At 38.3% G+C, this 27,797-nt stretch overlaps 1 protein-coding gene across 1 annotated transcript; it reads right to left on the reverse strand.

Annotated features, from left to right (window-relative positions):
- Positions 1-1,385: 1,385 nt before the first annotated feature.
- On the reverse strand, positions 1,386-27,393 carry LOC116313661 (sodium- and chloride-dependent GABA transporter 2-like). The gene is made up of 16 exons (XM_031731426.2): positions 26,590-27,393; positions 22,183-22,313; positions 21,639-21,832; positions 21,268-21,402; positions 14,580-14,720; positions 14,291-14,378; positions 12,294-12,426; positions 9,956-10,090; positions 9,696-9,799; positions 9,168-9,292; positions 8,540-8,652; positions 8,305-8,442; positions 8,022-8,124; positions 5,579-5,679; positions 4,408-4,578; positions 1,386-3,412 (listed from the first exon to the last, which is right to left on the reverse strand). The coding sequence occupies exons 2-16, from the start codon at positions 22,188-22,190 to the stop codon at positions 3,263-3,265; spliced, it is 1,839 nt and encodes a 612-aa protein (XP_031587286.2). The 5' UTR covers positions 22,191-22,313; positions 26,590-27,393; the 3' UTR covers positions 1,386-3,262.
- Between the last annotated feature and the right edge of the window lie 404 nt (positions 27,394-27,797).

Below are 27,797 nucleotides of genomic sequence, written 5' to 3' on the forward strand. Positions count from 1 at the left end.
ATAACAAATTATAGGTAATAACAAATAACAAACTTGTAATAACCTGTAACAAATTATTACAGGTTATTACAAACTTGTAATAACCTGTAACAAATTATTACAGGTTAATATAAAAACAAATGTACATAAATAATGTAAATAATATAAAAAAATAAGACGTGGATTGCCACTAGAGACAGATAATAAGAATATTTTTATAGTTAGATGCAAATATTTTTGGACACTGACATAATTTGATGTTATTTCAGTTGATTGTTAAATCATATTAAAGACATTAACATGATAAACCCAGAATTACAGATTCTTAACTTTAATTTAAGGGGATGGACAAAAACATAGCGTTAACTCCCGATAAAGAGCCATTTTATGCATCCACTGTTATCAAGAAATGAAATCTAATTGAAGATGATAAATAATAAATAAAATGCTTATTTTTAATACTTCATTGAGAATTCCTGCAGTAAATGGTTGCCTGAACCCACTGATATCACCACTGATATCCTCCTTTATTAGGCTTTACTGCAGCCGACTTTTTTGTTGGTCTTTAGCGAGTGTAAAGCATGCTCGGCATGATGAATAATCCAAAACCCCTGTGATTGCTCCAGGTTATTGTCCACCAGCCTTGCTACATTTCACTGAACCTGTGCAGAAAGTATAGTTTTGCACCATGTTTTTCAGGTATTGTTATATTCTTCTGATCATAAGTTTTCCATACTTTTTTTATTCCTGTCCTTCTGGTACAGTACCAGCTCAGTTTTATCTGTTGATGGTTTTTGGCAAAAGCTAATCTACACTTTATTTTCTTGAGGCTAAGGAATGTGTTTTAACCAGCCTTTTATTTTCTTTTTATGACAGAAGAAACTACTTTTAGCTACTCCATTGTGACAAGGCTTCACCACAGCAGGATATTTGATGTGGGAAAGTTTCATGCCAGATGCCCATCCTGACAGACCCTGAAGGGATTTGTGTCTCTGGCAGGATTCAAAACAGGAACCTTTCAATCACCAAGTTAATGTGTAAACCACCGCACTTTGTAGGCACTTATCTTTATGATAGACTAGGATAATCACACGCCCAGCTCCTGGATAGTCTTCTTCAGCCACAGAAACCATCTTCTTCCATGGACGTGTGGGTCTATGTTGCAGAGTTCACCAGCGTTTTATTGCTTTTCTCTGAATTTGACCCTCTAATGTTCTCACTGTCTCTTTAATGACTTTTTAATTTTTTAACAATGTAAAAATCACTCATTCATTTTTACTGGTAGCATCTCTGAGTGCATGTTGTAGGTGGCATGCAAACCTTCTGAACACCCCTCAAACATTTACCGGCTTGATGTATGAAGAATTAATAGAATTAAAAGAGAGAAAAGAAAAAGCACACACACATCAATGAAATAGCTTTAGTGCAATTACAATTGAGCCCCTCAAGATGACGGACAGTATATAAATATTGCAAGAATTTGTAAATGATTAAAGCAATATTTTTGTTCAACCCCCAAATCAAATCTCAAATCCACAGCTACATCAAATTCATAACTGTACATAACAAATATAATCTACCTACCCACACAGCTAAAATAACAGAAACCGTGTCAGTGTCTAAAATATATATTGAGCTCACTGTATCCAAATCATTCTTCATTCAGTGAACACATCAGCTGCAACTTTATCTTTTTGTTTGTGTTTTTTCAGATTGTGTAAAAATCTGAGGTCACAGTGCATTTTAGTGGACGGCAATAACTGGCATCTTCTGATCCTTGAGCAAGGTGACAGGCTGTAATACTTTATCCTTTAGTGAAAAAAGTGTTGGCAAACTTCACAAACCTTGTTATGTCAAAAGTGTGTTATTGCTCTATGCCTCACGGTGACACATTATTGCTTATTGTGCACATTGCAGAGACCCGAGGGCTGTACCTGAGGCCGAAGTACTTTAACTAATTTACCCTGTGGTCATTAAAAAAAACAAACAAACCCAAACTCAACTTGAGTGGTGTTTGTGGTATATGACACTACAAAGGAACTGAGATGTTGGTGAGTAGACTCAGTATTGAGTTGCCTTCATATCGAATGGGAACTTTTGGCACAAGAATATTATATTAATATATTTCTTTCAAAGGGAGCAAGTAACACTTTCAACAACAACAACAACAACAAAAGGCCATTAAAAAATTTACACTGCCAAGTCAAAAAAACAAATCGCACACTCAAATATTTTGTTAGAATACCTTCATGGTTTGATGACAACACAAATTCCCCACAGTATCGTTTTGATAATCTTAAGCAAGAGTTGCACAAATTTTTCACTAAGATCTTGTATTGTATGGACTTTGTGTCCGCTGATTCTCATGTTCCCCAAACAACTCTTTCACAGTTTGAGCCTGCTGAATCCTGAATTTGTCTTCTTGGAATCATGAAAGAAAAAAAACCCCCACATTGTTGGTAATTCAGTACATTTAGGTAGTCTGACCTCATCTTTTGTTTTGCATTTTGGCATTTTTCACCAATTAGCCTCCCTGATAAGTGGTTTTCCCAAGGTTACACAACTGGTATTGTCTTAACAATGTGGAAATGCTCTTAGCTTCATAAAAAAAAGATGTAAGGCAGAGTGGGGGGAAAAAACCCATCATCCTTTTTCCCAAGATGATTGTTCACCATGATGGGTCACCATCATCCTCTTACCAGCTTGCTTATTTAAATATGGGCGGTTGCTTTTCTTTCTTCCTTTTTTTTGACCAGGCAGTGTAAGACAGATTCATCATGCAGGGATGCAGAAGAAAATTTAGAAAAAAAATCATCTTAAAACATGCCAGCTGCCTACGTTCATAGGCTTATCAATATTACTGCCACATCATTACAAGTACATCTCAACACAATAACAAGTATGGATTCTATCAATCAGATAAAATTGTGGCAGTGTTTGTGGGAAAGCAAAAAGTTTGTAAATCTAACGAGAAAGTCACCTACAAGGCTCAAGTGCTTTTGTTTGAGGATTGTGGTGCTAAATAAGAGCCTACCAAACACTGGAATGATTTGAAACTGTTTGCTGCTAGCAAGACAAAAAATGTAGCGGGGAATAAAGTTACCCCGATAGTCACTAGTCTACACGGTCTCTCAAAACTCGACCTGCTTCGTAGTACATGCCTCTGAACCCTGCTGGAAGTATTCGGAATTAATTATCTTATCAGTATTTTCTTTACAAAACCTTGAGTTTAAAATAAAATAAAAACATCACATCTGAAAAATTCGTAAAAATGTTACGGTTTTCAGACTTGCATCTCCATCTCAGCTCCACCTCTTCCCTTGTATTCGCTGGCAACAGGAGTAAGAGTGTTGTCTGGGTTTAAAGGGCACTGCTCGGGCTGCTTTGCTTTCCTGTGCGTCCTGCTCTGAGGGACGCAAAGCTGCCTGAGGTTCTGTGGAAAGAGGATCAGTTCAGTCCATTTGGAATAAATCATAACTTTGCAAAATGTGCAGAAATGACCAAACACCTGTAAAAGCTTCCCCGGTGTTCCTTAATATTGATTAGATTACTGCTAATTTGAATGTTAAAAATGAACATGTTTACAGTTTAACAGACAGGATGACGCCCTGGAGTCTTGTACTTGATCTGCTGAGCGTTCCTCTAACACCAGAATGAACTCGGGACTTCTAATGGAAATGTTTTAATAACTATTGGATGGATTGTGATGGGATTTGGTACAGATATTAATGCCCCCACACAGGATGTTGGGGGATAACTTTACTGAGCCCCTGATTTTTCATTATTCTTACATGTTTCCAGATGGATGTCTTATCTGAACAACACTGGAGCAATTTTTTAACCCACTGACCTTTCAGCCAGTCCAATCTAATGGCAGACTTTTGGCTTTTCTGGCAGCATAAGCATATTAAAGTTTAGGGTAATCCATCAGGAAGTATTTTGTTGTCTGGTGCCCAGTTTTGATGTTTAGATAATGTTTTTGGCCTAAGATGAGTTGCTGAACTGTCGGTGTTAATAACTTGTGTCAAAGAGGCAGCAACTTTAAGGAGACTGATGCTCTCTATGTGAAAAGCTTTTATTTTAAACTACAGAATTGTAACGTTTAATGATCTTGAATGTGTTGGACTGTTAGTTAAAGAAAAGAACATTCTGATGTGTTATTAGATTAAAAAGCTCATATAGTTTAAGATTTTTCAAATATTTTGTTTGACAACAGTAACAAGAGGAGACATGTACACAGCACTGCTGAATCTAAACAAGCACACTGTTTGGATTCATCCAGTTTTCCAGTCTTTCAAGTAGGAAATTGGTCAAATCAGCCAGAGCGCCACACTACCTTATCCAGACTGCACTTATCATGATGAAAAAACATTTAACACTAAACTGAACTGAATTAGTAACAAGATCACTTCTTTACTGAGCGCATACCTGCCAAATTGTCCCTTTCATTGTAGTAACTTTAAAGATGATCCACAGAGGAACCAGAAGAACACAAAACAGTCCAAGAAACCAGCCCAACGCGTACGCCCAGGTCGGATAGACGTAGGTTTTGTTGAACTTGAGAGGCTTGTATCTCACAATTGAAAAGACAAAAGTACCCTGACAGAAACAAAAACAACACAACAATGAAGTTTTGAAATATTAAAAGAATTTCAGTTAAAAAAAAATCCTATTTACTGAGAAACCACATTATTATCACCAGTGAAAGTACAATGAGTATAGGTTGCTAAGTATAGGTTATCTAACTACATTTACACTAAATGTGTATGGATAATTTTGTTCACATATTTTTGTGTTCTTTTCATCTGGGAATATTTTCCGTGGATTCATTGTTCCTTCATTGTCAGCAAATCTAAAATAAGTTATTAAAGAATTTGATTTTTGGTCAAGAAACATCTGTCTGGCGTGCACATGCTGGTGCAGGCTCCCACTGTTGTGGGTCCTCTCATGAAGCACTAAGCACTTTTCCTCCAAACCCCTGTTTTCACTGCTGACACATTTATATGCCACGATGCTGCACATCATTAACATTTGTCTACAAGTCCTTTAGCTTCTGCTTTGCCCTGCTGGCTGTTCATAGTGTGACAATGTAGGGTCCTTGCATTATGCAATAAAATACATCTTAAGATTATTTTGTTAGAGACAGTTCACAAAACAGTAATCCTGAAATAAATGAAAACAAACACACAAACAATAATAAATAATGAAATAAACTATGGTGGATTTTCTCTCTCTCTCTCTCTCTTTTTTTTTTAAAAACTTTTTTCTCTCTCTCTCCACCATATTCATATAACTGTCTCATACTAGTCTCAGTGTGTCACCAGCAGGGTGCACTCTGCACAGTTTATCACAGAGACATATGCCACAATCACATTGGAAGGTTAAGTTTCCTCTGTTACTGCATCACATGGCAGCCGGACACTTTTTTCTCTTCTTTATTCACTTGCATCTCTTGTTCATTCCTCATCTCCAACTATTTCCTAAACTAGAGGAAGTTTTAGCTTTCAATTGTTGTTTGGTGCTTGATCACAAAAAGAGTCCACAACTTTTCATGAATAAATTTCACTACTTGTGTTCTTAGGAACTCTGTTTCACTCACTAGACACACGGCAGGGGTAACGTAAAGCCAACAATGCTTCATTAGAGGCCAGGGACGATAACCTATCATGTCTTCAATGTTGTCATAAAGACGATCAGCACCTGAGCAGAACATGAAAAGTTAATAACAAGGTTAGAATTACCACTATAAATTCTACAAGGACTGATAAAATAACAATAAAATTATAAAAGGTATTAATGAAATAGAATCATAAAATGCTTTCTACGAAGTCAACCAAAACAGTGAAAGTCATTCTTAAATAAGATAGCTGTGTGATGCCAGTAGATGACAATTGATTTTTAACAGCCGTACAATCAAAATTTGCCAATTTATCTGACACATTATGATTATTGACACCGCGCTGCAGGTGGCTCGGTCCTAGTTGAGCATCACCATCTCTCAAAAAGTGTAATAGTAATATTTACACTTAGATATCAATGAAGATATCAGGTGACATCACTGCTTTACACATCAAATGTTTTTCTCATCCCAACCAGGAAACACAGTGAGGCAGTCTATTAATCTTTGTTCATGCATTGCAGATGTGTTTTTATAATTAAATGTTTAGTGTTCTTTAGCTCGTTTGTGTTTATTCACATTCAAAGAATCACCACTTTCAGCTGATTTGGATGCCACAAAGTACACACATGAGGAACACTGAATGCATTCAACAATGACACATTTTTAGGTAAAAACACAATGAAAAACAGTCAAATGAAGGTCTGCAAATTAATTTTTTGGAACATAAATAATGACCACAGCTTCTCCAGTCTAAACAACCTAGGCACTATCCTGCACATTATCTTTAAGCATCATGAATAGAAATGTTTCAGGCCATTACTTTGAATAAATAACGGGCACATTGTATAAGTTTTGTACCATTTTAGAGCTAACCGAACAGTGCAAAGGTTTGGACAAGCTTAGCTTGATCTCTTAGATGACTACCAATGCCTCAAGTTACAAGTTCCACACTTATGTTAGCAGCCAATCAATCAGCAGTCATTGGCTCATCGAAGTAGCTCCCTAGTACTTTTAAGATTAAGACAAATGATGCAATGAAAGTAGGAAAAAGGTACAGGAAGGATTTCCAGTTATCTTTGGTTTGCAAAGCTATTAACAAATGGTAGTTAAAAGGAACAGTGAAGCTGAGGTGTGAAAGAAAACTGCTTACAGAAAATGAAAGAAAATAAAGCCTCTGTTTAACTACAGAAGACCTCCAGCAACACCTGCCAAACCACAAGACTTTTATGCATAATCGATACCTAATGTAGTGTCAGAGATTTGCAAATTTGTATATCTAAATGAGGCTAATCAGCCCTATGGGTGCATGAAGTTAAAACAGAACTTTCTAGCCACAACACATGTCAACTGTTAAGCAGTAGGATGGATCCATTATGCTTCCAGCTTATGTTTCAGCCAGTGTCAGTAAATACAAGCAATTTTTTTCACAAGGCAAACACCCTAACCCTGTGCAAACATCTGCTAAAAAAGCTCAAATACAAAGAGGAAAGCATCTACAACAGGATAATGCTCCTAAACACTGCTTTAAATTCACAACGGACTATGTGAAGAATAGCAAACTGAATGTTTTAGCATACACAAGTCAGCGTAAGTATAATCTACTTTCTTATCCAACTGGTCGAGTGTAGCTTCAGATAAGGCTGTGAATGACGAGTCAGTTACACGTAAGTATTTTTTGTTGTTTTCTTTTGAAAGACTTCACAGTAAGAACAAAGACATTCTGTCAGTTAACAAAAACTTGCTATTTTATAATTACAGGACAGTCTGTGCAAGAGCTGACAGAGCTGGTTCTGCAAAGCAGTTTTTCATGTAGAAAAACTGAGATGCATAATATAAAATGAGTTGATTGATTTCTTTGATCTAATGCATTTAATTCATTTAAACCTCTTCTGTTGTTTGTTGTCCACAATTCACAATTTTTAGCAATTATTAATAATAGAAAATTTGTCTTTTCTATTAAAAGGTGAGAACCCCACCTGTCGCTCTGTTTCACTGTTTGAGAACCACTGATTTAACGACTGCTTTAGATAGCAAGAGGGAGATAGCAGGAAATATTAGATGAGCAATTTGAGAGCTTTTTTTTTTTATAACACTGACTTCACATAACTGTGCTATTCGAGTGGACTGAGGGGGAACTCCACCACAATAGAAAGTGTTTAAAAGGCAAAGCTGCTGGTAAAGTGGTGCTGAGTCAGTACCCACAAGACACGGCTTATTCTTGTGACCCCAGCTGAGCAAGATTCAGAATAGCTGGAATGAACGCCTATACAGTAAGCCTAAATTTTGGCCTTTTAGTAATAAGCGACTCAATAAAAGCAGTCTTAAGTGTATTTTCAATTAATGCGGGATTAGCAGGATCTGAATCAGCTTTCTTAGCTAGATCTGTGCAAACATGCAAGGCTTTGGCTCTCGGCTGACTCACCATATATCCATCCAATCGCTATCGACTGACACACAGAAAGAAGGAGAAGATTGTTTCCACTACACACATAATGATCAAAGAGTTGAAGGAAATACAAGCCCCCCTGCAGGAAGACAGAGAGGTTAATTGGTATAACTAACCAAACATAAAGACAACAAATGCCTGCATAAAAATTCAGTTTTGCCTAAAAAGAATTAAGTTAAGAGTAATGAGCACTGGTGTATTTTTACACACTACTGAGGGTAGTATAAAGAGTTGTGGGAAAGTTAATCAGAGCTCTCACCTCGGTGACGAGGAGGAGGCCGAGAAAAAAGCAAACAGAGCAGAGGCAGAGCAGCAGCAATTCTCGACGATAAGCTCTTCGAAACACACTGGGGAACATATCGGTCACTGAGGTCATCAAACACTCCAAACTCACAAACTGCAGGAGACACAGACAAATCAAACACATTTACTATGAGCCAAAAATGTACAGTGATGAAAAATAAACAGAGGATTTCTAATGGCTTAATGCAAACCTGTGTATCTGCCCCCAACAAGATGACCATGATGAAGAAACATATAGCCCATAATTGAGGTAAGGGCATCATGGCTACCGCGCGCGGATAGGCAATAAATGCCAAGCCAGGTCCTGTTCAGAAATATTTTCAGTCATTGATGGCAACTTAGATATTTTTGGATAAAACTGCCTATTGCAGCCTTCTCCCATTTTATATTTTAGTTACAGCACTCTAAAAGTTTTAAATCTGGACTCACAAACTCCTGCAACATCCTACTGTTAGGCATAATGACCTGATGGCATTCATTTATTTCATTGGAAAGAGTTTAAGGTCAGGAGGATTGTTCAGGATTAAAGGCGGGGAATTACTGTATTAGCCGTGCTTAGCTAAGAGAAGCTGATACAGGAATTTTGTCTCCAAAATTAAATTAAATTAAAGCCATTTCCATGCCAAGTAAAAACACAGGCAAAGTTTTTTAAGTTTCCTGAAATTAGCATTCGTTTGTTTTGCCTTGATTCTGTTTTCTTGTTTTTTTTTGTTTTTTTGGGAGGGGGCGGGGGGTTACATTTAAAGTGGATTAATAAAGGCCCACTGATGGTGTAATGACTTCGTTAAATATAACAGAGGTTGTGTAATGATGTCCTACCAGAAGCTGCCACTTCTGATATTGGCAGTCCTTGTTCGTAGGACATATACCCCAGAACAGAAAAGATTGCAAACCCTGCAACAAAACTGGATCCGCCGTTCACCAAACACAGAACAAATGTGTCTCTGTGGAAACAAAGAAACAAAAGAAGAAAACACACAGCATTAACCAAAGAGCAAAACAGGAAACACACTTAAAGCTAAAGCAGCTGTTTAAAATCTTGAAATATGAAAAAAAGTACCTTGCTGCCCAAAATATTAATTAAGAAGAATAAACTTGTACAGGATTTGAGCATTATGTAAACTTTTTTATTTGCTGTTCCATAATCAAGGAATGTCATAAACAGTCTGCATGTTATTAAGAAAGCCTGTGCCGTTTTATAAATGCATCACTTTGGTGCTCCCTGCTGGCTACTCTAAAAGTAAGCAATAAGTGATTAAATAACATTGAAAATATCTGTTTAGTGCAGTTTTGGTTTGTCTTAACAATAAGATTACTAGAATCTTTGAGCATTGTTTTTTTACTCACTTGTAACAATCATTGTCATACTTATTGTAACTGCCCAGAGCCGTCAAACTCCCCTGACAAATCCCAAAGGAGAAAAGAACTTGTGCACCTGCGTCCATCCAAACCTGATGCCAACACACAGACATTAGTTTACACTCATCACTAAATGACGATATTCATTGTGTAAAATGTAGGTATTTTAGTGTTTAGGCTTCCGTGGATAGTGTTCAAGCTTGCAGCTTTTCTTGGTATTGACACATTCTTTTGATCTTATTACTTACTTGAGGGTCCACCAACCTTGTGGGGTCAGGATACAGGTAAAAAGCTAAGCCGTTTATGGCTCCTGGTAAAGTGAGTCCACGAGCTAACAGAACCACCAACATCACGTAGGGAAAAGTGGCCGTAAAGTAAACTACCTGTCAACAACAAGGAAATGCATGGTTCAAAGCAGACATCACAGGGACGTTGTAAAGTTTGATGTTCTTTGGTGTAAGAAAACATTTTTTGCCATCTAAACGTATTTCAGACAATACATTCCTCATTTGTGCCATAGTATTGTGTCTCTTTTTTTGCTTGCAGCATGAGACATGACTGCTGTCTGCATTTAGGTGCAACTACTAAAAATACAGGCAAACACCAGTGCTACCCCTCAGCCTCATAGTGGACACACTTATGAAAGTGAAAATCCTACGCTGCTTCATTCCCGGTTATCGAATTCATAAACTTAAAGGAAAAAAAACACAGACACACATATTGTGGCGTGTTGGGGGAGCAGCTAGTTCTCTCCCATCATGCCTTGGGACATGTGCTGCTGTTTAGATGTTCTTGTTTTATCGTTTATGGTTACGTTACTTTTAACTGTTATCTTGAATGTTGTGTTTATACTGCGGTTCAAAGTCACTGATAGTTATTGTTTTATAGGAAGAATGCAGTACCATAAGTGAGTTCTGATATGCTGTTATTGACCCTTGAAGCACATTGTAGCACAAGAAAGTGTTTAATAAAGAGCTCTCCCTACCAGCTTGGGGTTGAACAGCAAGCTCCAACTTTCAGTTGAGCTTCTTTGCTAAGATTCTTCTGCATGCCACAATATTCTCTAAGTGAAGGAAAAACCTGCATAAATGTGTACAGACTGATATTGTGATTCAGGGTCCTGTGAAAAATGCTGAACATGCTACATCAAGCTCTATTTTGGATTAAGATGTGAAAGGAAAAATATGTAGTTGATCAAGATCATCATAAAATAGGGTATAAAAGTTCAAGAAAGCATTTGTGAACAATTTGAATTAACATTTCTGTGGTCTGTTCTTTATCCAAGCCACTATTGTCGACACTCAGCCTAAATAATGACCGAGTCTGTTATACTCATGTCTATGATGAACATTATACTTATTTATTTGTAATTGAAGCTGGAAAAAAACTGCAAACTTGTAACCCATAGATCCGCCTTTAGTAACCGTGAGCAATCATTCCTACCAGTAAAATGAAAACAGCCCATGCCAGAGCATCTTAGTATCAAATCATTTTCTTCTTTTTCAGCTATTTCTGCTGGTGCTTGTGTGCTAACAAAGTAGCCCAAAACCATGATGCCCCCTCCACCATGCTTCACAGATTGAAGGAGGTATGCATCACCCTTTTCCTCCAAACATATCCCTGTGCCTCCTCCCAGAGTTCAGATTTAGTTTGATCTGTTCACAGAACATTAAGCAATACTGGAACCGTGTGATCTTTGAAACTTAATGTTAAGAGATTTTTACATTTACTTACTTTGATAACTTTTATTTTGCTTAAGTATAATTTCTTGTGAGAACATGATGTGCCTGCAACCTACAGATTAAGGAACAGAAGCATGCATGAGGAAGTTACAAAGTAACACACTCTCAGGCAGAGACAGTTCCAACCTGAAGCTGATATGACAAAAGATACTAGTTCCTCTTGTCTTATGGATAACGGCCACTCATGCGATAACCATATCTAGAGATGTTTTTCTATTACGTATGCTCCACCTAGAGATGCTGTGTAATCTATTCTCTGCTATAAAATAAAGAACGGACTGAGGCTCTGCGCGACTTGCTTGTGTCTTGCCACGCAGTAAGCTTCGCCCGTGTACACGAAATAAATTGAGTTTGTGTTTCTTGCTCTCCTTCCAGGTTTTCCTTTGACACTTAAGCGCAGGGAGTTGCTGTTACCCTTGGTTCTCTTTCACCTCTGTTAGGATTGCATAGTAGTGTAATCTACACAGGAAGCCACTCCCAGGGAGAGTACCAGCAGTCCTGAACTTTTACCTTGTTACATCCTGATAAACTCCAGCTTGTGTATTTCTATATTGTTCTTCTAAGGTCCTATAAAGGTTCTTTTGATTGAAGTATATGGTTACACCAACAAACTTATATGAGAAGATTAAACTTCCAGTAACCAGACCTTGGATGTGACTCTGATCATTTTCTTTTCAGTGACCAATTAAAACAATCCTGGTATTTTCCAAGGGTTTACAAATTTGTTCTTGCAATGTTACTTCAAAAGGTACCGTAGATGTGATAGTAGATGTATAAACTGTGTTGACAGAACTTATTTTCTAAATGGGGACTAATAAATCATATTTTAAAGATGTTGCTCTACCTTTCCAGTGGATTTCACTCCTTTCCAAACACAGAAGTAACAAATGATCCATGCCAGTAAGAGACACAAAGCCAAGTCCCACCTCAGGCTACCAATCTCCTCAATCCCTTGAGATATACCCAGTACTCTTCTCCTGAAAAGAAACCCATATTATTTGTTAAAACAACAGCTGCTTGGGGGCAAAAAACTTTTTTCACAACTACTATAAGTGATTACAGAGTTAACACAATGCAAATGTTACGGTATTTATTTACAATAAACCAGAAAGTCAGTTGTGCAGTAGCCCATCAGCCAGACACGAACCTCCCCCATTTACCTATACAGGTATAAAATGCATATCATTTGAACAAATTCAGTGGATTCAAATCTCATTACCTTAAATATGTTGAGTGTATTTATTTAGAATGTAATTCTACAGATAATCTTTTGGGTCTGGTATGTCTTCTTTTATCCACTTGTCCAATTCCCTCAGTTATTTTAAGGATTCACTGCACACCATGCTGACACATGCCAAGGTTTCAGCCAATAGCTTATTGGGAATTTTGTGTTTGTCATACTGTGCTATCTTTGGCATTTTTCGTATATTCAAAAGTGTATTTTTGTGACAGGCTGCTAGTCACAAAGTGCCTAAAGATATCATTTAAGAGTTTTCTGCTGTGTGTAAACACAACAGTGGTTCATGCCTTGAGTTAGGTGCTTTTTCTACACCTAAATGATTGACAGGCCCGTGTTTAGTAGTTAGTAGGTTAACAAATGAAAAAAATTCTTTGAAACTGGTCAGGAACAAGGACAAGACTGTAAGTGAAAAAGCAACAAATGTCCAAAGAAACACTTTGAAAGACTTTCAGCCAGGAAAACTATTACTTGAGCACTTTAAAAAAAACTACAATAAAATCTGGTAACTTGGAAAAAAATAAAAAATGAGGTGTATAATCCCAAATACTGGAACCTTGATTTAATTAATTAATGTATCAAATGATACAGTGCAATACTTATACTGTAAACACCACAGATGAAAGGTATCAGAAATTATTATACTTATATTGTATTCAGTAAATTACATGTTACTGTCATGGAGTTAAAATGATAAGGTGTTACAATCACTATGAGTCATTTTGCATAGTGTTGTTCGGTGGTTGCTAGGCAACATGATGAATCATAGATAAGAACTTTTAGCAGCCAAGTTTGGTTGCATAACTTCTGACCATGTAAAAGGAGTTTGTGAACAAACTGATAGACAGACAGAGATTTGCTGTATTACAATAAGATGTGTGAAGTCACTGGTTGGCTGTGACCAGTCATATCAGGGACAACTTAAACTCATTCAGCACCAAGTGTTTGAGTTCAGGACTGTTGTGAGTATATGATCAGTAGTAATCTTGGCCACGGAAGTATCAGCATGCCATACCACTGATCACATTACTGATGTCAGTGCATTTATGACATACATGGTGATAAGAAGGCACCAATCACACCTTCCTAATATTGACTATATCAATGGGACCACTCCTTCCATAATTGTGACCAATAGTATCATGATTAAAATAATCCAACAGCACAAAGGTGGTATGCTGCGTATGGTGCAAAGTGATATTTCAAGCAGTCACATCATTTGGTATTTGGTGAGCCTCTAAACGATCAAACACAAAAATGACTTGTTGGTATTATCGCCAATTATCAGCATCCATCCCGAGAAGGATTGTACATCTGTACCAGATTACAAGAATACATCTAAAGACAGTGATGATCCAGATTAACAATCAGGAAATTGTATTTGGACGGATTATGTAGTGTGGTTACCATGTGTATACAGATTGCCTACACTGGGAACTACTGAGAAATAATGAGCAGCTATTGGTTAATCAGTATGGAAATGCTGCTCTCCAATAACTCAAATATATGTTGTTGAGGTTTAAGGACTGATGGCTCCAGTGTTTGGCAAAAACTCCAGAGGTAAATCCATCTACCGAGGTCAGACACATGTCATTTACACTTACTCCCAGAATTCTGTTGCTGGTGTTGTTGCATTTGCAGCTGCTGTCCAGTTGGATGACGCATTTGCTTTATCAAATTCAAAACAAGACTCTGACAAAGAAAAAAGCAGAGCCATGTCAACAAAGTTTAATCTATGTTTGATAAAAGAGATATTAGAGACTATGAATTTCTCAAGCACAAAATGACCCTCACTGTCATGTGAGATTCCCCAAATCGTCTAGATCACCATGTTTATAACCCTGAAATAAAGAATGACCACAGTGAAACTCTTCCTTCGGTCTGAATAGCTACCTGTGTTCCAGGAGTTCCTGCAGCTGGCCCATGGAATCTCAGCACTGAAGGATGAAAACAGGTAGAAGAACGCCCATGCCTGGATCACAATGTATGACACAGCAGCATATGCAATCACTACCTGGGTTGCATATCCAATACCTGAGAAGATAAAGTGCAGTCAGTATATATTATAAAAAGGCAATTAAATTATACTGCAGCATATGGAGAAAAGCTCCATGGCATCCAAAACGTTTAATGTAATTTTCTTTTCTTTTATTAAACATGCCCTGCAAGAGAGTTTCACAGAACTATCTGGAAAGTAGTTGTTGGATATTATTTTGAAAATAATGGTGCTAACATCAGTCCAAAGTACTGACAACACAAGAGGGACAGAAAGGCAGTGACAGGCTGGGAAAGCTAATTCGTTGTTTTAGAACCAACCAAAAGAAGGTTTGACTGGATGACCACTGCATGTAAAAAACCCAAAAAAAACCCAAACCAAAACTAGGACATCTCACTATTATCACGGATTGAAGGAACGAGGAGTCACCTTATGTAGCCAGGCTGACAAAAAGTCAGAGCACTGTTGAGGCAAGCGTTCCTTCATGAACTTCTTCACATATAAAATTTTAACCATTAGAGAAAAATGACTCATAATCATCTCACAGCTGTAACATTAGCTACAGCTACCTTCAGTACCATTGATGGAGTCTTTTTCTCCAATTGATCTTTCCAAGTTAACTTCTGTGATTTCTTCTTCCAAACCATCGACGTGTCTTTTAGACCCCATTCCTACAAAACTGCTCAAAGAAGTCCTGCCATTAATGTATGTCAATTTTTCAATCTTAAATATTATCAACCCTTCCTAATAATCAGCTATGTACCAAATGCCATCAAGCTGGCAGTAGTTAAACCATTACTTAAAAAACTCTCTCTTTTTCCATCTATCTTAGGTAAGGCCAATTTCCAACTTTCTTTTTATCTCAAAAATTCTTGAAAGAGTAGTTGTCATGCAGCTAACAGGTCATCTGCAGAGGAATGGTTTATTTGAAGAGCAGGACAGAAACAGCTTTATTAGGGGTTACAAATGATCTTCTTATGGCCTCTGACAGTGGACTCATCTCTGTGCTTGTCATTGACCTCAATTCAGCATTTGATATCGTTGACCATAACATTTTATTACAGTGATTAGAGCATGCTGTGGGTATTAAAGGCGCTGCGCTGGAGTGGTTTGAATCATCTCTGTCTAATAAACTCCAATTTGTTCATATAAATTGAGATTCCTTTATGGAAAAAATATTCTATGCAATGTTCTAATTAATATGAGCTGTATGATAGTCAAGGATAAACTCAGTACACTTAGTGACTGGAAGTAGCTCAGCTTTTTTTTTTTTAAGTTATTTGCTCATTACAGTACACACATTCATAACCGTCCTTGTGAAAAGCCCGTAGAAGGAAAAGTGTTATTGTGTGACAATTTTAAGGCAAAGGAGGGTCAGATTAACAAAATTTAATAAAAAGCTCACTGGGGACTTCCCCCTTTGAGCCCTTGAGCCCTTGAAACCTTGTATGCGATGCTTTTTCTCCCTTGCAAGTACAAACGCTCCAGTTCTTGACTGTTCCTCATTTTTGTTCATTTTTATTCTGGCAGTTTGGTCCTTCGAGTCGGATCTTAACATCTCCCACACTTGGCTCCGGAGACCGAGCACAGGGGTGTGTGTGTTAAAAACACAGTTTGAGGACATAGAGGGTGGGAGTGGAGGAAACTGGAAGTGTGACAAGATCCATGAACCAGAGAAGCAACTAGAATTGGGAGCAAGTGGTCCGGGTCGCTAACAGGGAACCTCGGGCGGAAAATAAGGTAGGCCTGTTACTAGGAGTCAGGCACTGGAGGTCTTGTGGATGTTAATAATAATAAATAACCATAAAATAAAAATAAATTGGGAAAAAAACTAGCCATTTAAAAAAGGTTTGTGTGTGACTGACCAGTGTCTCCAGTTGAGACAAAGGGGGAAATCTCACATTGACAACAAAATCCACTGGACCACGGACCAGTTGCTCAGGTGAACTCCATATTAACTGGATTAATGGGACGAAGGTGGACAGGATTAACAAAAATGGTACAGATACATTTGTACATTTCTCAAGTACTGGTAAAGTTTGGACATAGTACCAAGTGGCCCCGGCAGTGTAATGCCACTGTTGCATGACATGACACAACGCAGAGCAGGACCTTACACAGACATCCAGAGCACAATAGGCCCAGATGCAGCTTATGAGCAGAAATTTATTCCTCACAACTTTATATTGGAAGGGAGCATAGTGGTGGCCTGTAAATTAGGCCCAAAAGAAAATGCCCTCTACAGAAGATTTGGAGCTCCTAACGTGTCATTAGTGAAAAGGAAAACTGAGAGGTGGCAGGATTTAGGAGCCTTTGTAACGAGATTTGAGGAAACAAGGGATTGGACTGAAGAAAAGAGACACCCAGGGGTGCAGTACTCTCCCTCTTTGAAAGCATATTTTACCAAGTTAAACTGGGCCTAAAAATAAGAAAAGAAATACATCTAGATGACCAGGGAAATGACAGGTATCCATTCGTTTTCTTACAACAGAAGAAGAGAAATCACTCAAAGACATTCCAGACACATTGTCTGGAAAGGTTCCACGGATGTTGGACTTATTAAAGGAATAGAACCAGTAAAAATAAGCCCTAAATATTTTGATAGACCTCACCAAAGACAGTACCCAGTAAAAAAGAAGCAGAGGAAGGTATAAAACCGATAATCGAATATTTAAAGAAGGCAGGGGTAAAAGAGTGTCCAGATTCCATGTGTAATACACGTGTTTCCTGTAAAGAAAGCATCCCCATCACAAGGATGGAGGCTAGTGCCGGACCTCCAAGCAGTAAACAATGCTGTCCTGCCAAGAGCCTTAGCCAGTACTGTACTCTTCTGCCCACTTAAACTACTGGTACCTCATGCATTTGATGCGCTACTCCCGCAAAACATGATATCATTCTTTTTTTTCATTACACCATTTATCATGTATGGCCACAAGGCTACAATGGCCACAGGATGCTCAGACAAAAATGTATGGCTAGACTGAATGTTTTGGACAGAGTCTAAAGTCTGCAATTGCTTGAGAGTATCATAAGTGACTCTTCAGTCACTTATGATACTAATTGTCACACTCACCACTACCTGTTTCCTGCTGGTCCCTCCTGATGCAGAAGCATATCCCGGAAACTACACCTGCTTCACAAGGGCTGATGGAAGCTGGAACTTCAGCTGGAGTGGTGCAATGCCACCATAAACGTCACCACTGACACTGATGCATGTGAAGCGAACTGGTTTTTAAACCATACTGTTGGTAAAGCAGATGTTTGGTGGCTGTGTGGGGATAAGAAGCTAATATATTGAAATATATTAATTAAATAATGCAATATTCCCCTCTAACAAATTCACATGAATCCTGGTGGAACAGGAGCAATAAACAATACTTCACGTCACTCCGCTGAGGTCATCTGTATGAACTTCAGATTAAAGGAATGCTTTTGCAGTCTCTTATTAGCAATTAGCTATAACTCATTGTCCCCTAGCCTCCATCATGGGTTCACTGCATATAAGATTAAGAGACTTAAATATAAATTATATTAGAATTTGTCACTTGAACAAAGTGTAAATGCAGAGAACCTAAGTCGAAAGGTCAGGTGTCATTTGTTTCCACAAACTTATTCCATATACCAGAGATACAAAGAAAAATGTGAGGATGAGGAAATCAAAGTCGCAGGGCCTTGCCTTGAATCTCACGACGCACGTCCAAATAGGCAACTGCAAACTTTGCTGGTTGGAAAAATAGCAAGGCAAATACTTATTTTGCACGGTATTATTTTGTCATATAAAACAAACTAATAATTTATACGTTTTCTTAAAATACAGCAGCTGACATTTTTGCTTTGCTTTGACATTTTTTTCCATCCAATGCAATTAACTTTCACAGTTTTACATAACAAGAAGTTACTCTAATATGCTTTGGCTCTTTCGAGGTAAAATACATCGTAGAACTTTTAGCACTACTGATTAAAAGATTTAAGTGATAGTGTAGAAATATATTTGCATCTGCATGCATACTTTTGACCCTGCATAGATTAGAAAAAATCCAAAATAAATTTAAACTTCTTCACCCAATTCTTGGTTTTTAAGGCCATTAAAGATATATGGTGCACAATCATTCCACCATGAAAATAAAGTTGAACAAAATCATTAAAAGTCCAAACTTACCATTACATTCACGAGCATACATAAACTTCACAACTTTAAGTTCGTCATACATACAAAATCTCTGGTGTTTCAGGTCTACTACTGCATGTCTATTTAGTTTTATTTGTATAACATCTCCTATTCAATTCACGCCATGTTTTGGTGTGGTAAAATGCAAAGATAAACCAGCTTGAGCAGCTGTTCTTTGGCAAGCAGACTGGGTTAGTGACATATTGATCATATATATTCAAACACTAAACAGAGATCTATCTGACACACTTATATAATGGACATATTGCAAAGCATGTAGTAAAATGTAATGATTACATATTTAACCTTTTGATCAGGATCAAACTGATAAAAAATAGTATTAATAGACTCACAGTTATGTAACGAGGGCAACGTCTGTTTAATCATGGTTTTGATTTGACTTGGTTTGATTAGATACATCGAGTGATATTCTGCACTTCCTTGGTTATTTTAGAAAATTAAAATCAATTATTTGACTACTGTAAAATAAAACATTTCTAAAAGCTGTACTGTGCACCTGTTTAAAAAAATAAAGCACCACATCATTTTCATTGTGTTGACACCTGGAATTGGGCTGGGCTGTTGCAAGATCTTGATTCTTTTCACTCTGACAACAATTTGCCCAGGTCCCACTGCTACAAAATATGACCAAATCATCACTAAACCACCATCTCTGGCTATCGGTATGAGGTGTTTGTGGTGTTGTGCAGTGTTTAGTTTTCTCAACAAAAACAACATAATTGTTCCAGAAGTCTTGTAGTTTAGTCAGATGCAACTTTGCAAACCTAAGCTGTGCTGCCATTGGCTTTCTCCTGTCAACACTTCCAAACAAGTCATACTCGTCCACTCTAATTAAAACCGCCATGAGCTTTAACATTTAACAGGGCAACTGCAGTTTCTCTGAGGATTGCATGGACTGACACCGGAGTGAATTTGCTGGGACGTCCACACCTTATTGCTCCAGACCAGAAAACTGCCAAAACGTCGGCTTTTATAGAAGTGTTCACACTTGCTGATGCTCGGTCAATCAAGCACACTTGAATAGCAGCACCTGTCTGCTAATTATCCTCTTAAGTCCTATCAAAGCAGTGAGGGTATACTGCGTATATTATGCTGTCTGAGCAGCATGATGTGTAATTTCATGTTTTTAATCCTTTAGTGTATGTGACAAGAGCACACCTCAGGTGCACAACTCAAGATGCCTAGCTTTAAATTCTCATAGACGTGAGAATTTTAAGGTAGGGTTAAACTTGCCCTTAAGGGAACATTGACACCTTTGCATGGTAGAACTGACTTTTTTTTTTCTTTTAAGTGTTTCAACATCTCTGCCATATTCATGAATGTAAGGGGTGTGAGTCGCCTTCATAAATCAAGTCAAGTGAAAATGTCACAAGGTAATTCAGAGTGCTTTGCAGTGGGATAAAAGAGGAAAACAAAAAGATATTTAAATATATAAAGCACACTTTCCCATGTTCTCATATATCTTGTTATATATATTTATGTCCTAATGTGTACTATCGACTATCTACTGTAGATGCTATCGTCACAATGAATCCAGGTGGTTTTCCACTACAACGTCAGTAAGAGCAATGACAAAACAGTGCTAAAACTATGGGATGAGCCAATCCTCTGCAAACATGCCTTTTAATGAGTAATCTTTAAACCATATGTGGTTACAAGGATCCAACCAGCAGGAGTTGCAGCAAATAAAGGTGGTGGTTAAAAAAGACGGAAGCAATGCCTCGCTCCATCCCAAAGTCTGCACTCTCCTCTGAGTCGCAGAATGTGTCATGTGGATCATGTGGAGTACTACGAGATAGAGACTTGTACGCAACATCCATCAGGTTTTTCATCAGTCACAGTCAGTTTTCTTTTTGAGACACACCTTTCACAGATGATTGATTCGTGTATGTGCTGGGGACAGACATGAGAAGCTTTTCTTTTTGGCAGTGAACATAACTGATTTCTTTGTTCTCAAGACAACAAGTTATTTTACAATTCTCTGAAGAACGCATATTCTTGACCTTGATGTTTTTTTCTCAAGGAAATGTTCTGTGTCAATCAGATATGCCAGATCTCTCAAAGAACATGAACTAGTACAGTAGATGAAGCAACATGAGAGTCTCAACGCTATAAGATACGATACATTACTCACGCTTGTGCTCTGAACAAAGTTAAGTAAAGCTACATAACTTTTTTGTGCTCATGGCACTTACATGGTTTCATACATCACTCCAACAAATAAAACCTATTATTTGAGTTATTGTGTTCTTTTACTTTCTGGAAATTGCGTGTTATGTGCATTTTTTAAATGTGAAAATAAAGGACAATTCCACTGTTGGTAAAGAGGGCATGTTTCCATACAGTATCAACTCTCACTTACATATTTCAGCTTTTTTTTTTTTTAATACACTGACCTTCAAACAAGGGGCAGAAGTGCCTCCAGCACGTGATACATCCCTGAGATGTGAACTGTCCCATGGCTGTTTCCAGGAGGAACATCGGGATGCCACAAGCAAGCAGAAACAGGACGTAGGGAATCAGAAATGCACCTGAGAGTAGAAACACGAGGATCATTACACAAATATGCCACAATACTTGTCTCGGGGCAAATCTCTTCAAGCATTACCCTTCACCTATTTGACAGGATGACAGATGATATATAATAACATAAATAACATATATAAAGTACATATAAAATACATATATATAATACATATTACAATATTTATGTGTGAAGGTTAACAATAAATATGTTTGATTTTCTATTGTGGGAAATTCTGCATACCTCCCCCATTTTTGTAGCACAAGTAGGGGAACCTCCAAAGGTTTCCCAGCCCGACCAATGTCCCTGCTACGGCCAGCAGAAACTCCAACTTGCTCGCCCACTGGCCGCGGTCCAGCAACTGAGTCTTCTTCATGAGACCTTTTTCTTGCCCGGGTGCCTCCAGGCTGTTTCCTTTAAGAAATTCCCTCGGCATGCTGAGAAAATCAGTCGCAAATTAAGTTGTTTTTGTTGTTTTAAACAACCAACCAACAAAACAAAACCAAACCCCTCACCCCAGTGTCCTTCCACTTCTTCCACACTTACAGGACAACTGCTGTCAAACCTTTAAAGCTCTCGTTCACGCTGACAGAGAGCTCTGGGGGTTTTATTGCACACATTCAAAACTTCTCAGCTGACTATTTGGCATTGCTTATAAGCTTAAATTTATTCATTCATTGAATTTAAGCTCGCAGGATAATCAGGAATTGAACTGGCGACAGAGTGCTGCCGCATTTTTTTGGCGTTAAAGCGTGCAGAGCAAAAGGAAAACGCGGTGAACACTTACCTCTCCATCACCAAACTCCCGCCCCCAAGAGCCCCTTTCCAGCCCCAGAAAACTGATCAGTATTCCTTTCAGCAGGTTACACTGCAAGAGCTCTACACAGCAGACATGTCATTGATGTTTTTAACGAACACCTTTTATTGCATGTAATGCACAAACACACCAACAGAGGGCAGTAATATTCCTTCAACATACATTGTAAAATTACTATTACAACACTCCCACTTAATTTTACCATGGAGTTCACTTACTTGACTGCCATTGCTTATTTCTTTCCAAAAAAAACAACATTATGCACCTATATCACAGTGTTACTAGAAAATAAACATTTTCTCTCGTTTTGAACTCACACAAAAAAAAAATGTACTGTGTCCATCTTAGACAAAAACATTATTTTTCATTACAGTTATATGCATCACATCCTAACATAAGCATAAGGATAACCCTTTTTAAACTGAACACAGTCCAATCTTCTCTCTGAGATACTCAAACCTTTGTCTAGGCAGTGGTTTGGTTAAGATGTCAGCCTTCATGTTCTCTGTACAGCAATACTTCAGCTGGATTTGTCCATTTTGCACACATTCACGAATGTAGTGGTAACGAATGTCTATGTGCTTTGTTCTTGCATGATCAACTGGATTTTTTGCGATTGCAATTGCTCCTTGATTGTCCTCCAGGATCACTGTTGCTGTGGTTTCCATTCCAAGTTCAGTTAGTAGTCGTCTTAACCAAACTCCTTCTTGTGCGGCTTGGCTCAAAGCAATATACTCAGCCTCTGCAGTTGAAAGTGCAACTGTTGCTTGTTTCTTGCTAAGCCAACTAACTGCACCTCCTGCAAGTAGAAAGATGTTTCCAGTTGTAGAACGTCGATCGTCCTGATCACCTGCCCAATCAGCATCTGAATACCCAATCAAGGTTCCTGTTTCTGTTCTTTGATATTTGAGTCCCAGGTTTAGAGTTCCTTTCAAATATCTCAGGATTCTTTTCACAGCTGTAAGGTGTGTAGTGTTTGGGTTTGCATTGAATCTTGACACCACACTCACTGCTTGTGCAATATCTGGTCGTGTGGCCATGGCAGCATACAATAAACTTCCAACCATTGACTGATACATGCTTGGGTTTACAGGTTGACTGACATCATCACTCTTTCTTAATTTAACATTTGTGTCGGCTGGAGTTCCTACAGGATTGGCACTGTACATTCCATACTTTTGTAGTATGTTTTCAATATACTGTCTCTGATGAAGCACAACATGGTTTTTGGCCTTGTCTTGGACCACTGAGATGCCCAGAATGTACGATAGCTCACCCATGTCCTTCATTTTGTAGTGTTTCTTCAGAGTGTCCTTTAAGTTCGTCATGCTCTCTGCTGATTCTGTAATCAAAATCAGATCATCAACATACACAGCCAATATTTCCAACTCCTGACCTGTTCTAACAAACACACACTGATCTGAGGTACTCTGTGTAAAACCAATACTTTTCATGAACTCTGTAAAAGCTTTGCTCCAGCAACGTGGAGACTGCTTCAGTCCATATATTGACTTGTTTAGTTTGCACACTAGATGTTCCTGTCCAGGTTTGATGTAACCCTCCGGCTGCTCCATGTAGATTTCCTCTTCCAGGTGTCCATTCAAGAATGCGGTCACAACATCCATTTGATGCACATTCAGGTTGTTTTGCACAGCAAATGATAACAATGTACGAATTGAACCAAATCGTACAACTGGAGAGAATGTTTCATCATAGTCTGCACCATAAATCTGTGAATACCCTTTGGCAACAAGTCTGCACTTGTATCTTTCCACTTGTCCATCACTGTGATGCTTAACTTTAAAGACCCATTTTGATCCAACTGCTTTGCGATCCTTTGGTAGATCCACTAAGTCCCATGTGTCATTTTCCAGCAGTGACTCATATTCCAAATCAGCTGCTTCTTTCCACTCCTTTGCATTTGGACTTGACATAGCCTCTTCCAGTGTTTTTGGTTCTGTGACACAACAGAGGTTTGCATAATGATCAACTGTAGCTACATCAGCAAACTCCTCAAATCCATATCTCTTTGGAGGTCTTCTGATCCGCTGATCTCCTTTTGCAGCATCACTGGCGACAGTCTCCTCAGTACTTGTTTGTCTTTCATCCGTGTGTAGTGTCACCTCATTCCCAAGACAGAGATCATCTTCACTTTGTTTGCATTTAAACTCTGTTTCATTGAAGACCACATCTCGTCGAATCAGTATTTTTCCTTTTGCTCATCCCACAGTCGGTAGCCTTTTGCATTGGTTGCATATCCCAGGAAACGAACTTTCACTGCCTTTTTGTCCAGCTTCTTTCTCTCTGTGTCTGGAACATGAGCATAAGCAACACAACCAAATACTTTCATATGGCTAACATCTGGTTTTTTTTTTCATACCATCTCTGATAGGGTGTTTCATTCTTTAAAGCAGATGTTGGGAGCCTATTCTGTATGTAAGCTGCAGTAGCAACAGCTTCTGCCCAGAATGTGTTTGGCAACTTTGCATGTGACAGCATACTTCTAGCTGATTCCACTAGAGTTCTGTTTTTTCTCTCTGCGACACCATCTTGCTGTGGTGTGTGTGGTACAGTCATTTCATGGTGGATGCCTTGAGCTTTCAAATATTCTTGAAACTCTTTAGATGTGTATTCCCCACCATTGTCAGTTCTGAGTCTTATTACTCCCTGTCCACATTCATTCGAGAAGATTCTTTCAAACTCTTTGAACTTGCTCAGGACTTCCGTTTTTCTCTTATGAAATACACTTTACAACATCTGGAGTAGTCATCAATGAAAGTTACAAAGTACTTTTTTCCTCCTAGTGACTCAGTTTGAAAAGGACCACAAACGTCACTATGCACTAATTGCAACTTATGTTTTGATCAATTTCTCCCACTGATTTGTAAGGCTTTCTTGATAATTTGCCCTCAACACAAGCTTCACAAAAATGTCTTCCTCTTCATTTGTAAAGCTAACTCCTTTACCAAGTTTTTGACTTTTTCAGATTTGTAGTGTGACCTAGGCGCTGATGCCACATACTTGTCGGAACTGATGCAGTTGACGCTCCATGACAAGTTGTGCAGTTTCCTCGATGTCCAGCTGATACAATCCGTCAGATCGTTGTGTTCCCATTCCATGGAGAGCTCCATTCTTTCCTCTTATGTAGCAATGAGTCCTTTTGAACTTCACTGTGTTTCCCTTCTTGGCAGCAGCTCCCACTGAGAAAAGGTTCATTGATAATTTGGGAACATACAGCACATCAAACATTGTGACATCTTTTCCATCACTAACTCTGAATGACATTTTCATTGTTATGTTGCCCAGGCCTAAAGCCTCAACTACTCTGCCATCACCGAGTTTCACTGTTTGTGGTTCTGAAAACTCTTGGTAGTTCTGTAGAGCTTCTTTATTCCATGTCATGTGTTTTGACGCTCCTGAATCAATTAACCATTCTTCTTGTTGTGCATCACTTTTACATGACTCATTTACAACAAAAGCTCCCTCATATGAGTCCTCTTTGTCTTTATACAGCACGCTTTTAGCCTTGTGGGTTTTGTATTTCTTTTTAATGCTTGGACAATCACGCTTGATATGTCCTTCCTTCCCACATCTGTAACATCTCCATGAGTCGGAGCTGTTTGCTCCCCTGTTTTTGATCCACTCTGCTCATTTCTATGCATCTGAGATGACATAGCTGATACACTACTGGACACATTGGTGTTGTCAGTAAGCACTCGCTTTTGTTCCTCATTTATCAAGGCTTGTTGAACAAACTGTAGTGTCAGACTGTCCATCTTTGTCTCCAAAGCAGTAACAACAGTTGCATAGCTGGGTGGCAAACTACCTAGAAGGGTGACAATTTGATCTTCCTCTTCAATTACAGAACCTATTGCCCCTAGCTGATCAGTAAGTTCCTTCATCCTTTTTAAATGATCATTGAGATGTTCTCCTTCCTTCATTTCACACCGGAAGTACTTCTTCTTCAGAAATAGCTTGTTAGCAACAGTATCTCTTTCAAACTGTGCTTTTAGCATCTCCCATGCTTCTTTGGGGGTCTTACAGTTTGTTATCAAGTACAATTGGGGTGTACTTACATTCAGTACCAGCACTGAAAAAGCCTTTTCCTTCTTCCGTTCAAATTCAGCTCGTACTTGGGAATTAGCATCCGCAGCTAGCTGCTCCGTCTCTTGTACCATACCCCACAGTCCTTTTGCCTTCAACAGGTGCTCCAGTTGAAATTTCCACGTTGCCCAATTCTCCGGTCCGTTCAGCTTGTCAATAAACATTCTATCTTCCATTGTGAATCCCACAATCCTGTTTATGACTCCCAAAAAACGTGTTAGCAGCTTCCTTTGGCGACCTCTGGGCCCATAACCTGATGTTTTTAACGAACACCTTTTATTGCATGTAATGCACAAACACACCAACAGAGGGCAGTAATATTCCTTCAACATACATTGTAAAATTACTATTACAACAGTCATGAACAGAGCCAAAGTGAGAAACAAAGTAACCGTGGTCTGCTTTAGCTCCTCTGACCCAATTATTGCCGGATTGGTCTGCACGTTACGCTGTGTGGCATTAGGAAAAAAAAAAAGGTTTGGCTGTGACAAAGATCCGATCTAATGCCACTTCCCTCCTGTATTTTTCCACTCAGACAGGAAGACCTTGAGTGTATAAGATTAGCACTTTGGCTAATAACTAAAGCAAAGCAGCTGAGCCGTCTCCGTTAATGTCATGTGCTGTAAAGAGACCTCAATGAGCTGCCAGCTGGAGGATTTGTAGCAGTGGGTCATATATCACATGAAAGCAATATAAACATTTCTGTATGCAAACAGGCATGCGGTGGGAATTACTGAACGTATTGTGTGCATCCTATGTTATTGCATGGCATCTATAAATAGATGCAGGTTCTGCTTCACATCTGTACACCTGCAGCTGTTTTAATTTCCTTCCTGAATGTATTTTTCTGAGCTCTGCTTGCTGAATGTGTTGTCTCTGAATAATTCACTACATTGATATTGCTACTGATAAATATTTGTTTTTTACTCTGTTTACTTACGTCTTCTAGTTGCTGTACTCAGCAACTTTAGGCCTGCTGCACCCCCCATGCTCTGACACATAAAGCTAAACCAGCCTCAGCATTATAATTAGACTGCAGATATGTGCTCCTGTAGTATTTCCTTTGAATTAAATATAGTGAGACAGCGATGTCATTTAATATATTTTCAAGTGCTGTGTTTCGTTTATATTTAAAAATATGTTAGTAAAAGTATCTTATTCAGACTTGTACATATTAATAACTGTGTTATGATTTCATCTTTAAATGGCAACATTGTAAATCAAGTTGTAACAACGGTTGCTTTAAATAATGTGCACATTATTGAACAGTCAGTCTCACATTTTGTCTTACAGCCTTTCAGTCAGAATCGTTCCACTGTCAGAAAATATATGGAGCACAAGCTTACAGATAAACTGTAAGCTTGTGATACCCAATGTGATGACAAATGACTGTTGGATTGACCAGTGTTTAAATTGAAGATTAGACTGACACTAGCTCATATTATGGCTAATTTGCAAAACTCTCATATGGGCAGAAAATG

The sequence above is a fragment of the Oreochromis aureus genome, linkage group 5 (genome assembly GCF_013358895.1).
Source record: "Oreochromis aureus strain Israel breed Guangdong linkage group 5, ZZ_aureus, whole genome shotgun sequence".
Lineage (NCBI taxonomy): Eukaryota > Metazoa > Chordata > Actinopteri > Cichliformes > Cichlidae > Oreochromis > Oreochromis aureus.

Coding starts and splice junctions, on each gene's coding strand:
- LOC116313661 (XM_031731426.2), bottom strand. Junction 14,721..21,267: donor CTTCTGCCCCTTGTTTGAAG/GTCAGTGTATTA, acceptor TTATCTTCTCAG/GTATTGGATATGCAACCCAG. Junction 10,091..12,293: donor GAGTGAAATCCACTGGAAAG/GTAGAGCAACAT, acceptor TGTTGTTGACAG/GTAGTTTACTTTACGGCCAC.